General features: G+C 36.2%; 2 protein-coding genes across 5 annotated transcripts in view; one reads left to right on the forward strand and one right to left on the reverse strand.

Annotated features, from left to right (window-relative positions):
* The window catches only part of Rbcn-3A (Rabconnectin-3A), a 67338-nt gene extending 58442 nt beyond the window's left edge, over positions 1-8896 (reverse strand). For 3 of the 4 annotated variants that reach the window (XM_065367450.1, XM_065367446.1, XM_065367447.1), the window contains exons 1-23: positions 8678-8896; positions 8085-8282; positions 7856-8003; positions 7540-7779; positions 7311-7461; positions 6784-6969; positions 6447-6655; positions 6247-6365; positions 6075-6171; positions 3654-3753; positions 3398-3565; positions 3103-3323; positions 2750-3030; positions 2502-2675; positions 2281-2426; positions 2064-2208; positions 1840-1989; positions 1510-1762; positions 1279-1436; positions 1066-1211; positions 858-985; positions 387-776; positions 153-313 (exon numbers count right to left, since the gene is read on the reverse strand). In XM_065367450.1, the coding sequence (XP_065223522.1) occupies positions 153-313; positions 387-776; positions 858-985; positions 1066-1211; positions 1279-1436; positions 1510-1762; positions 1840-1989; positions 2064-2208; positions 2281-2426; positions 2502-2675; positions 2750-3030; positions 3103-3323; positions 3398-3565; positions 3654-3753; positions 6075-6171; positions 6247-6365; positions 6447-6655; positions 6784-6969; positions 7311-7461; positions 7540-7779; positions 7856-8003; positions 8085-8282; positions 8678-8764 (4056 nt within the window). In that variant the 5' untranslated portion in view covers positions 8765-8896. The remainder of the gene's footprint in view (positions 1-152; positions 314-386; positions 777-857; positions 986-1065; positions 1212-1278; positions 1437-1509; positions 1763-1839; positions 1990-2063; positions 2209-2280; positions 2427-2501; positions 2676-2749; positions 3031-3102; positions 3324-3397; positions 3566-3653; positions 3754-6074; positions 6172-6246; positions 6366-6446; positions 6656-6783; positions 6970-7310; positions 7462-7539; positions 7780-7855; positions 8004-8084; positions 8283-8677) is intronic. The other variant, XM_065367449.1, reaches the window with a different exon arrangement.
* A 288-nt stretch (positions 8897-9184) lies between these two features.
* On the forward strand, positions 9185-12158 carry LOC135849324 (palmitoyltransferase ZDHHC6-like). The gene is made up of 8 exons (XM_065369706.1): positions 9185-9801; positions 9873-10054; positions 10131-10215; positions 10288-10451; positions 10531-10659; positions 10738-10956; positions 11289-11476; positions 11542-12158. The coding sequence occupies exons 1-8, from the start codon at positions 9741-9743 to the stop codon at positions 11657-11659; spliced, it is 1146 nt and encodes a 381-aa protein (XP_065225778.1). The 5' UTR covers positions 9185-9740; the 3' UTR covers positions 11660-12158.
* Positions 12159-12223: the final 65 nt, after the last annotated feature.

The raw sequence follows: 12223 nt of genomic DNA on the forward strand, positions 1-12223 counted from the left end.
GAAAATTACCACAAATTACAGCATTTTCTGCGGTAATTTCTGGTAACTATTGTAAATTACTGATTTCCAGAAAATCAACGAAAAATGAATAAAATCAGAAAGAGCAGAAGACTAAGCGCCTGTAAATTGCTCATAATTTTATCCCCACTTACTTTACTTCCTACAGCAATAGTTAAAATATGAGCACCGTCCTCTTTCGAGACCCAATCCAACTGCACGAGATGTTTCTGCGTCAAAGGGCAAGTATTGCCACTCTCAGTAATGGATTTTCGAAGCGTTTGCAACGTACTGAAACTTGGCACAGTCAACAAACCTAAAACATTTCACCATTACATGAATACAACAACTCTGAACTTTATTTTTCTGACACTCGATCAAGAACTAACCAGTTTTGACCAGATTATTATCGGAGACTCCGTTATAATGATGATCTCCATTTCGAACTTGCGATCTAGCATCCAATTCTTCGGATGAAATAGCCTTCATGAAATTAGACTGCAGCCTTTGCTTCTTGGAGAGAAACGAATGACTGTTGAAGTAACTCAAATCTAAACTGGGGTCGATTTGTAGTCTGGGTAAATGGATGTTTTTCAGGTAAATGGTGTCTTCCAAGACCCATTCGGAGCCTCCGGTGCTTTCGCATTCGTAGATGACGACGCATAAGTTGACGTATCTCGAATCCGAATCCTTTTTCGAAGGACGTGTGAACGATTTACCGTATTTATAAGCGCATGCTATACGACCGCTGTAAGCTGCGCTGATGTTGAGTGGTTGACCTATGAAGAGAATGATGCAGAGTATGAGATGGAGAAAAGAAATAATGATGACGATGAGATGATTTACTCGTGTAATCGTACCTGGTATTTCGATGACGGATTTATGATCTTTACGAAGCATATCCCATTCAACCCATTCGTATCCGGAGAACTTCTTTTTAGACTTTTTATCATTGTTTGATGTTTTGGTTAGCTTACATTTCCAAAATCTGCGCACAAAAATGAATAAAATTACAATGAAAATCGTCAAAATGGAAATAGAAGTGAAAAATTGAACATGTCAACGAACCGGACGGTACTATCGGAGCAGGCAGTCACAAAAATATAAGGAGCAAAGCAAGCCGGATAAATTGAAGCTGAGCTTAGATGGCCTCCGGCTGGAGAAGCGTGTACGACGTCTACTCCATCGGGTAACGGTAACTCTTGAGTACAGACCTGCACAAAAAGGCGATTATCAATATCTGGAGTAATATTCCACTCGATGAACCCTTCGTACGCTTACTTTAGTTGTAGAAATAAGTATATGAGGCACGGAGAGCGACGAATGCATCTCATTATCGCCGGTAATACCGCAAGCTCCACTACGACCGGAGCTTTCAACATCATCGTCATCTTGAACAAGCTGACTATCCGGTACATACATCATACTTCCTGTTAATCCTACACCCGAACACGAAAATAAAAATCAGTCGAGCCAGAGGATAGAATATGGATGAAAAATGGCGCAACTGACCATCTGAATCGGGCAACGAGGCGATAACTAATCGCCACATGTGAACGGTGGTTCCTTGAGTGGTTCTTTCCAGCAAAACGATGTAGAAAGGTTCTTCGAAATCGGAATTCTGATGCAGGTCGACCATGGCGCCGAAATTCGAGTGCATTAGACCGAGATCGGATGCTTTGTGATCGGGCACAACGTGATCGGTTCTCTCTCCGGTGATGAGTTGTTCTTGGAATACGTGCAAAAATTGAGTGTTTTGCCAATCCTATCGATAGATCCAAAGATACAAAAATTACAACCAAATATCGAATCGCGAGCCAAGCTGATGAGCTGAATACTAACGTGAGTAGCGTCGGAAATAGGATCGAGTTGTATAATACATCCAGGCCTAGCGGTGGATTGCTGAGACACGATTTTTATTTTATCATGGAGCATTCCTTCCTTTAATCCAGCATCTGATGAACTTTCAGTGGTTAAGCTGACCAAAGATCCCTGAAAAATTTTAAATTGTTTTAAAAATCCATTCTTTATCGAAGACTTCGATTCAATTAGACATAAAAACGAACCATCATTCGACTTTTCCGTTCAGACGTAGAAACTTCAGCTAATAAAGTTCTGGCATCGATAACAGCTTGATAAACTCTCAAACTTTCTCCGTCAGATGCAACGAAACAGGCACTCGGTGAATTGGAAAGATTACCCAAAGTTGTGCTGCGTGGAAAAAACCAACCAATTAAAACTGCTCGTTAATCTACTAAAAACAAACAATGGAGATGAACTAACCTTGGTAACAAGGTCGGAATCCAGGCAACATTCGAGAAGGCAGATATTTGTAACGAATTAATTCTGGCAAGCTCGGAGACACCTCCGGATTTCGAAAGAGGCCCGACAGGGTCCACTCTCCACAGGATAAGCTCGCTGCAGAATCCCTGTAAGGAAAATAAAAATTAGTGGCGGTTTTTTGGAAGGGGGAGGGGGGATGAGGTCGAAAAAAATTGACTAACCGAGGGTACAGTCGGAGTATCCGGAGCTACAGGTGACATAGGCGAATTGGCAGAGCCGTCGGGTAGGTTATGGTGAGATGTGGTTAGTAGCAATGGTAAGACTGGATGGCATGTTATATCATTGACACGGAATCTGTGTCCACTCACTCGAGACGCGTGTCCGATACTTAAAACCTACGAAAATTACATTGAATATTAATTTTTTGACAATTCATTACATCGATGGAGTCGTCCGATGATCTACGAACCTGTGAGAATTTTGATTTATCCGCGAAAGTCAACTGCCAAAGATTCAAACTACCGTTCAAGTGTTTAGTGACCATAGATAAGGTGGGTGCTGGAGGAGCGGCGATAATATCAGACAAGGTCGTATCTCCAGAATTCGGAGAACTCATCCCACTAAGGTTATGCTCAACGCCATCGCGTTTAGAACTCTTTTCGTACGATGGCGGTTGATTATCCATTTCAATGGGATCTTCTTCGTCAACTCGAGGTAGGACGGAGTCACCGTTAGTATCGCTAAGTGAAGCTGACAAAGCAAGGAGATTAAATTATTGATTTGGAAGTTTTTGCTATTTCACCTGATGTGAATGATATTTACCTATATGACCATTGGGTGGCGACTTTGTGGCAGCAGCAGCAGTACGTACAACATCTCTAAATGCTAATTGGATCTGTGAGCTTGATGTATGATACAGGCAGACGTTCGTGGACATGGTTGTGGCATCTCCTAAAGGAAACGCTGAAGGAATACGGGTCGAAAAAGATACTTGGGCTTGACGGAAAGAACCTGGATGGTATTCGTCTAACCACTCAACAATCCTGGAAATTGAATCATGATTAATTGTGATTTCCGAAGAGACAGGTTCGAGATCAGATTCGAGGAGAGAGCTTACCATATTAAGAAACTACCGTCGATAGGGTGAACGGCGAATAATAAATCAGGACTGTGATGCCAATCCCGAAGCAGGCATTCTATTTTGGAATCCAGAGAATCGGTTCCGTGGCCGATTGATGTAGGACCAGCTGCATCGGTAACAATTGAATTGATTGAGGTTGCATTGCTGGAAACAAAAGCATAGAAATTAGTGATCGAGATCATTTGAGGTCACCCTGGGTCGTATTTTGATTTTAGGGAAATGGTCTAAGAACCTCAAAGTATGATGACTGTTTGATCTGTGACTGGTGTGCTGTTCGTCACTGCCGCTTTCATCTTGAGACATTGATTTCACTTTGCTGCCTCTTTTCTTACCTGAAAATTTAAAGAATCGAGTGAATATTTGAATCAGTTGAATTACATGATACATTTTGTTGAAGCTGAGGAGGCATTAACTGGAGCCTACAACTAGAGTAGCTTTTCGTTCGAAATCTAGTTCATTTTTGGATCATAAATTGATCATTTAACAAGGGAATCTCTCGAGGAGTCTTGTCTCCAATTCAAACGTGGCCTCGATTTTTCGCGAATTTTAAAAAATCCAAAATTGACCATTTTTGGTAATTTATGCCGTTTTTTTAAAAAAAGTGTGTACATATTCAGTAAAAATGATGAAAATTAGTCTCTCGAACCAAATTTCACTATTTTTGGCCATTAGGGAATCTCTAGTGCGATTTTTGATTTCTTCAGAAAGCATGGAAATTCATCTTGTCTAAAACAACCTCCTTCCCCTTTATCCAAATTTCAAAATTTCGAGCAATTCTAGAGAATCCAGCGCAATTTATGATTTTTCCAGAATTTCATAATTTTTTCAGAAAGTGTAAAAATTAATTTCAGGGCTTGTGTTCAATTTTTACTTTAAAAAAGGGGACTTGGGTTGTCAAAAAAGCTTGAAAAAGTAACCAAAAAAATTACGAAATCCGAACAAAACATTTTACGCTGAAAACTTTTTGAGAAAAAAGTGAGAATTTTCATCAACCTTTGGAAAATGCATGAGTTTGAAAATTTTATAGTAGAAGGCAGGGCTTTTTGGAAACATGGAAAATTTTTGGTAAAAAGGCCAAAATCTTCGCCAATTATTGGCTAACAGCAAGACATTGAAAACTTCAGCAAAAGCAGCTCTTTTCAGCAATTGAAGGCAAAAAATGAGACCTTTTTTGAACTTTTTGTCAAAGAATGAGACCTTACTGCACTTTCATGGTAAAAAATGAGATTTTTGGCACATTTGCCAAGATTTCGATAATTTTAAACAAATAGAGCTTTTCTTCAATTTTTTTTTCAATTTGTTAAAAGAAAAATGACTTCAGAATTTCTTGCAAGAAGAAGTCGAAAATTTCAAGCAGTTTTGAACAAAAAATTGAAAAAACAAGAATTTTTGGAAATTTAAAAAAAACGTGGATCATTACCAATTTTTGGAACAGTTTTTTTCAAGAATGATTTTTTAAAATTTTTTAGAAAAAAGAGTAAATTTTAAGCAGTTTTTGGCAAAAAAAAAAAAACGAGACATTTTGATATTATACCCCGAAGCAAGACTTTGCCAATTTTAACAGAAAGCAGGGTATTTTTTGTTTCAAAACAATTTTTAGCAAAAAAAGTAACTTATTGGAAATTTTAGATGAAAAGTGAAAATTTTTGGAAATTTTTGGTGAAAATCAAAACTTTGACGATTTTAAAAAATAATATTTTCTTTCCAGCGATTTTTTTGACAATTTTTGAAAAAATGACTTTTTGGAATTTTTTGCAAAACATTGAAAATTGTATGCAATTTTTGGTAAAAAACGAAGCTTTTTGACTGAAGACGAAACTTTATGTTGTTATAAGCAAAAGCAAGAATTTTCAGAAATTTTCAGCCAAAACTGAAGTTTATAGGAAATTTGTGATAAAGAGTGAAAATAGTTGACAATTATTGGCAAAAAAGGTGAAACTTTTCCGCAATTTTAGGTAAAAAGCGAGGCAGACAATTTTAATAATAAAAAATTTGACAATTTGTGACAGAAAAGCGAGACTTTTGGGTGATTTTTTACAAAAAAAAAGGGGGAGACTTTTTGGAATTGTTGCAAAAGAGTGTCAATTTTTAGCAATTTTTGGAATGAAACGAAATATAAGCAACATTTTTCTCCTTTTTCTTCTGAAAACACGACACCAGCATTTTATAAAAATTTAATTTTTGAAAATTTTCAAAAGAATAACCAAAAGTTACTTTTAGTAAATTAGTTACTTAAAAAGAAACCGAGAACAAGCCATACAATTCGAACAGGTAAAAATCAGTTGACAAATTTGAGTCAATTTACAGACAGAGCTGTCCAAAAAAAATTCCACTGGTTTTAGATCAGTTTTAAAATTCTAGAGAAATCGAAAATTGCGTTGCAGACTATTCCGAATGACCAAAAATAGTGAAATTCGATTCCATGGAGTTACATTTTTTGAAATAAAGCAAACAAAAATCGCAAAAAATTGTCAATGTTGAATGAAATTTTGATTACGGTGGATTCAGATCTTGCTCATTCCAAAAATCGCGTTCCCGTTCAAATCGAAGGCGACCACCTCGAGATGCTCTCTAGTAAGTACCCCAGCTTGAAAACGAGTCAGTTTTAAGACGTAAAATGCTTCAATTCAAACACTAAAATAATTCTACGAACCGTTCATTTCACTAAAATCCATCTCAGTATGTTCTTGAGGAGCATATTCATTACCTCCGTAAAGATCTTCTTTCTCAACAACTTTTTTCGTCAATTCCTAAAATGAAAATATTCTCATTAAATCGACTGTATTTTAAAAATCAGCGTTAAAAATCAAAGCACATCAACTTACATTTAAAATGCTTTCAGCTTGGATTGAAAAATGCATTTCTTTATTATTCAACCAATGCAGAACGAAATTCGGTTCTCTTTCTGGATCACCGGTAATTAAACTCGGTACTAATGGAATGTCTGCAAAATATATCGCAATTCATTAATACAAGTCCTATTTAATCTATAGGCCATTTACAGTAGTTCGTCGCAGCTACTCACCTGTTTCGGCATTAATGCTAGCAGCCAGATGAAAATGCAATCCAGGAATAACGCCTGTGCCGTGGAATCCGTAGCTATGAAAATCGTGAACACTGTAAGTCGATGGCAATGTCGGTATCGTCGTGCTGGTGCTGCTCGATCCCAAACCAGTATTTCCGCCTCCGCTATTGCTGCCATGTTTAACATGTCTTCTAATGTGAAAACAAGTCCTTTAAAGTTACAACCGAGGATTAATTGCCCATTCGAATATACACCGTCACCGTTTAATTATTTTAATAACCATCTCCGTCAAAAGCCACCGCATTTGTTGTACCCAAAATGACCAAGTTTTACTCACTTCATGTGTTTCAGACGTTGCATAAATCTATGTTTGTGACGGTGGGTACGGAATTTAGGATTATGTGCAGCTAGCGGATCAAACTGACTCATATTGACTAGACCATCGTCTGGTAAAACCGTTTCGACCCAGATTCTGCATATGTTGTCGCGACACGATGTAACCAACATGTTGGAAACTGAGCCTCTGTACGAAATTCAAACACTCGGTTTAATTTTTTTCATAGTATTACACTTTTGTATAAAATGAATAATAATCGAGACATCTTCTCAATCTTCAATTAGGAAATATTTAACGAAGATGACAAGGACGTTATTAAAATGTCAAGGTCAAGTAACACTCGTAAAACTATGAAAAAAATACATGTGACATAATAAAATTACAATTTCAGGTCACACTTTCATCACTGGACTTCCTATAACCGAACAGGACATTTTTCAGAATAGACTAACGATAATTTTACACAGCTACGAATGAGGAACAGTAAAATTTTGGTTAATTGAGGAAAACACAAAACGAATACGTACTTTGGCATGTATTTACTAGTTTTCCTCCAAGATAAATGAGTAATGGCGCGAGGATGAGCTATATAAACGAATCCGTAATTAAGTTCCGAAAAAGTAGAAGCTCCACCCAAAGAAATCATACTCTGATCGACACTTTTGGTAGGAAATAACACTGAAACGCATAAAACAATCGTATAAATAAACCAATCGAATACTTTCGTAGAATCATAGCTCATTTTGCAACACTCACGTTGTTTATTTTCGAACCAAATTTTAACCAAACGATCATCCCTGCCTGCTGTAGCGAAAAGAGTACCATCGGGTGAAAATGCGATATGATGAACCGGTGTGGCTGTTTGACATTTCCACACACAATCCCATCCACGATCATCTTCTTCGTTCGAATCGATACCTGTACCGCAACTAGACGCCGTAGCTGTTGGAGTAGCTTCTTCGCCGATTTCAAACGTAACACCTTCTGTCGTAAGGCCTTGAAGAATATCATTCGATTAATTAAGTTTTAAAAATTTAAAACACCAAAATAGCGAAAAGTATTCTAACTCTACCTTCATTCGCTTGGTTGATTCTTTGATGCCAAAGCTGTAAAACATCGCCCCCAGTCAACAAACGGTTCCCTTCTAGGTTCCAGGACAGTGATGTTATACGAGAATCTGTAGTCCAACTTCCGGTCTGAACCCATCTGTAGTCTAGTTGCTGTAAAATAACACCAGTGATTACAATACTTGCACATGATTACATTTACGAATCGATCATCAAACACGTATAAACACTTACATGAGGCGAATTGCTGTAAATAAGTGGTGTAGGTTCGAAGATACATATCCGATTGTCGTAAGCTGCGGCAATTTTTCCAGTATCGGTTGAACAGTCGACGCAACTAATCCGAACATAGTTGTGAATAGCTCCCGGTATGATCTGTACTCGTTCAAAGGTGCTGGCCAATATTACGATATTACATCCTGCTGCGTATGCCTGTAAAAATACATTTCGGTGCTCATTTAAAATTTATAACATTCGTCGACAGCCTTGGATGATTACTGATGTACTCTCTGTATTCAACTTGTACGGTAAATTGAATCCTCGGATTCGTCGTCGAATCCCTTGTGCAAAGGAAATATAAAATATGTCAAGTTGGAAATATATATCTCTACAACGTAGTACCAAACAATGAATGTATCAAATTAATGAGGTACTATTGTGTGCATGATCTGACTAATTAAGCCAATAACCTTTCTCAGTATAACCCTATAATTCAATATAAGCAATTATATTTATGGTTTTACACGCGTGCTGGCCGTAATATGGCAATTTTTAATAGGAAATTTAACAAATTCTCGTTCTAAATTGTGTTATCATTGATAACTTACTGTGAAAGGAACGCCTTCAACACTCCCAACAGCAAAACAACGATCCCCAGCATTACAAGCACCACTCAGGATTTGATGGCAATTCATAATTTTCAATAATTAAATTGAATTTAAAAACTTGGACATCACATTTTTAACGATTATCTTATATCTATTTACAATTATTATGAAACCTTAATTTGACTGAAATTTTGATATTACAAAAACATTAGATGCCATTTTATTACGTCATAGTCCGACTGGCAAGGCACGTCACACAACGAACGCGTCACGAAAACAAAATCACTGAAAATTGATCACGTGATCACGTCGAATCGTCGAAACGATAATTTTTCGTTTTATTTCGAACGAAAATTCCCACCGTATTTAGCGATCTTAGCGTTCAAAGTTGGTTCAAAATGTTAACAACTTTGAAAAATTCACATTCGAGAGCGAGAAAATGCGCAAACTTCGCTAAACAGTGTGAATTTTTGGGGTACTCGGCAAAATAAACAATTCTGTTTTCCCCTCCGCCCCAAATTTATTTTAAAAATTGAAATTTCCTAACTCTTCAAATGCATTTTAATCTAATTTTAATATATTATAATTTATTTTAAAACGTAAACGAGTGTCTGTAGTTTTAAAGAAACCTTTCGAAACAATTCGGAAACTTTCCGAATCATTTTAAAACACATGCGCGTTCAACTTTCCCTTATCACTTATCACTGTCGATGTCGAATACCTGCGAAGCACCTGTTTTATCGATTGAAAAAGTAATGTTTTCCCCGTTAATTTTCGCGATTACTTTGAATTTCGAGAATTTAAGTATTTAAAAAAGTCATAAAAGTACAACCTTTGGTCTTATCTAGCATCACGTTTCGATTTTCTCAACTTATATTCCATACATTCTACTTATCAGTATTAGTCAGCGTAGCACAGTGTTTCGTTCCAATTTTTCCGAATACGTTGACTAAAGAGTAATATTTTGACGAACGAGGCTGTAAAATGATCCCATAATGTCGGAATTTTATTCGCAAAGTAATTACAGAATCGTTCAAGCGGAATGAATTAGCATTGTTTACGAATGGAATTACGTTTAAGCATGTACGGAAGAATATGTCACTGGGGACCAATTGTGGCAATTGGTGAGTGTTTTCGGAATACATTTTCTAGTGTACAATGAGAAACGATAAGAATTTGATTGTTGTTCTTCTAGCCATCATCAAGTTGATATCGTGGACGACGTTACATTGCTCTACGTTATGGTTACCGTTTAGCACTTCGATTGCGGGAGTAATCAATGGTGTCTTCTTTTTCACATTTGCCTTTTCTACCGTTTATAATTATCTGTGTGCCATTACCGTCGGACCAGGAGTTGTTCCTCTGGACTGGAGACCAGTAAGTAGTGTTACTTGAGTGTGTTATGATAGTAAAATCGTACATAAGTCATCCTAAATCTATGAATTGATCGTAGGAGAAGAAAGAAAACGAACAATGCTTGCAATTTTGTGCTATTTGCAACGGATTTAAAGCTCCTAGATCCCATCATTGTCGAAAATGTGAGTGATTTTTTAATAAATTACATGTTTTCATTTCGTTACTTTTATTCATTTATGAATTTGTTTACGAAGGTGGCAGATGTGTTATGAAAATGGATCATCATTGTCCCTGGTTGAATAACTGCGTTGGTCATTTTAATCACGGATATTTCATCATGTTTTTATTGTGTGCTGTTTGTGGCTGCGTTCAAGCTACCATTTTACTGTTGACTACTGTTTATAAGTTTTTTAATAGCGTGAGTAAAACTGTTTATTACAGTTGACCTTTGTAATTTTGCGAAATTGATTTTTTTTGTTGTAATTTTTGATTTTTAGGGTTTGTATTACATGCATGGATTAGCACCCCCTGTCAGATTGACTACTACTAGTTTAATCCTATGTATATTTTCATCTGGAATGGCAATAGGTGTTTTCATTGCTCTTTCATTTTTACTTTATACGCAGGTAAAGAACAGTTTTGATTTTTTTAAAGATTATATTTTGTTTTTGAATGGATAATTTATCAATTTATTTTCATCGAAGATGAAATCTGTGTTACGTAATCGTACTGGAATAGAAGACTGGATTTTAGAAAAAGCTGAAGAAAGGCGTAACGAAGATCCAACGTTGGCACCATTTATTTATCCTTATAATCTCGGTTGGTATGAGAACCTTAAACAAGTCTTTTTCAAAGGCTGTTTACCGAAAGGTGACGGAATTAGTTGGGACGTACGAAAGGACTGTTCGGAGTACGATCTAACGGTACGTTCAATTCATTGTTCAAGTAGTCAAATGAGGTAAAGAGCTCAAAAGTGGCCCCATTAAGGTATTTCTTTCGAAGATAAAAATAAATAATACAACCTGGCGAACTATAGATCATTCAAAAATTAAAACCTTAATTTTAAAAAATGAATCAAGTTTGAAGGCGAAATTTCTTTTGGGGTTTTTTGCTCAAAAGAAGCCATTTTAAAATTGCAAAAATCCAACTGCTTGAAATTTTCAATTTTTTGCAAAAAATTCTAAAAAGTCATTTTCTAAAAAAAATTGATTTTTTTAAATTTTTTTCCCGTTTCTAATTTTATTTTAATTTTCAGATCGAGCAATTGAAGCAAAAAGAGCTGAAAAAATTACGGAAGAAGCCATTCAAAACTGTAGCTCCTTACAATGGTGCCATTTGCCCTTGGAAAAACGGTATCTGCGCCTGTTTCCGATTCCCATGGTCGTTAGATAGTCGCATGGCGCTTAATCCTGACGATATGGTCCTTGTCACTAGATATCACAAGTATGTTTATTTCTGCGAATTCTTCTGTATTTCAAAACGATGAGTTAATTGAGTGTTTTGTTCAGATTTTGGTTATTCGGTGAAAAAGTAAGCAGTTCACCAATCAAAGCTAAAGGATGGTTCCCTAGATCAGCCGTTGTTCCTGTTACCGAGTATCAGAAATATAGCAAGAAAACATCTTAATATCGAAGTATTCGTTAAATCAACTCAAGGCTGTGGTGTTAAATTATGTAATTTCATTCCTGTGTGTTTTCGAGAGAGAAAAAAAAACCAGCAATCCTAATGGCTACGATTTTTTGAGCCATCAATGGTGCCATGTTGGAGAGTAAATTCATAACTTACCGAAGCGAACTGAAAATGTCAATTTGAAAGTTACTTAATACTTGGTAATTTCACGAATATGACTTTTTGATCATTTTAAATTTTAATGAATCTCTCCATCGTTTTAACGTTCCTTCTTGATTAGTTTCTGAAATTTTGTAACGATTCGTACATAATTTGTGCTCTTTTGTTGCGAAATTTCCAGAAAATTGATTTTAATTAGCAAAAATTAAGCCATAAAAGTATTGTTTTTATTTCAACCTTACCCAAGTGCAATCAACGTTAAATCATTCGAGTTGTGCGATAATCGTATTTTTTTTGTATGCGATAATTTAGTATTAAAAAATAACGTTGAATTTTATTTCTGCCATTTGTGTGTTTTTAATTGACTCGATAGTATATTTGATCGCGCACCGAGAGTTAAAA

Source organism: Planococcus citri, chromosome 5, assembly GCF_950023065.1.
Source record: "Planococcus citri chromosome 5, ihPlaCitr1.1, whole genome shotgun sequence".
NCBI lineage: Eukaryota > Metazoa > Arthropoda > Insecta > Hemiptera > Pseudococcidae > Planococcus > Planococcus citri.

Bases quoted from the DNA above. Each gene is read 5' to 3' on its own strand.
- LOC135849324 (XM_065369706.1), top strand. From the start codon at position 9,741: ATGGAATTACGTTTAAGCATGTACGGAAGAATATGTCACTGGGGACCA. The intron at 10,216-10,287 runs GTGAGTGATTTT...TTGTTTACGAAG, and splicing joins ATCCCATCATTGTCGAAAAT to GTGGCAGATGTGTTATGAAA. The intron at 10,957-11,288 runs GTACGTTCAATT...TTTAATTTTCAG, and splicing joins GTTCGGAGTACGATCTAACG to ATCGAGCAATTGAAGCAAAA.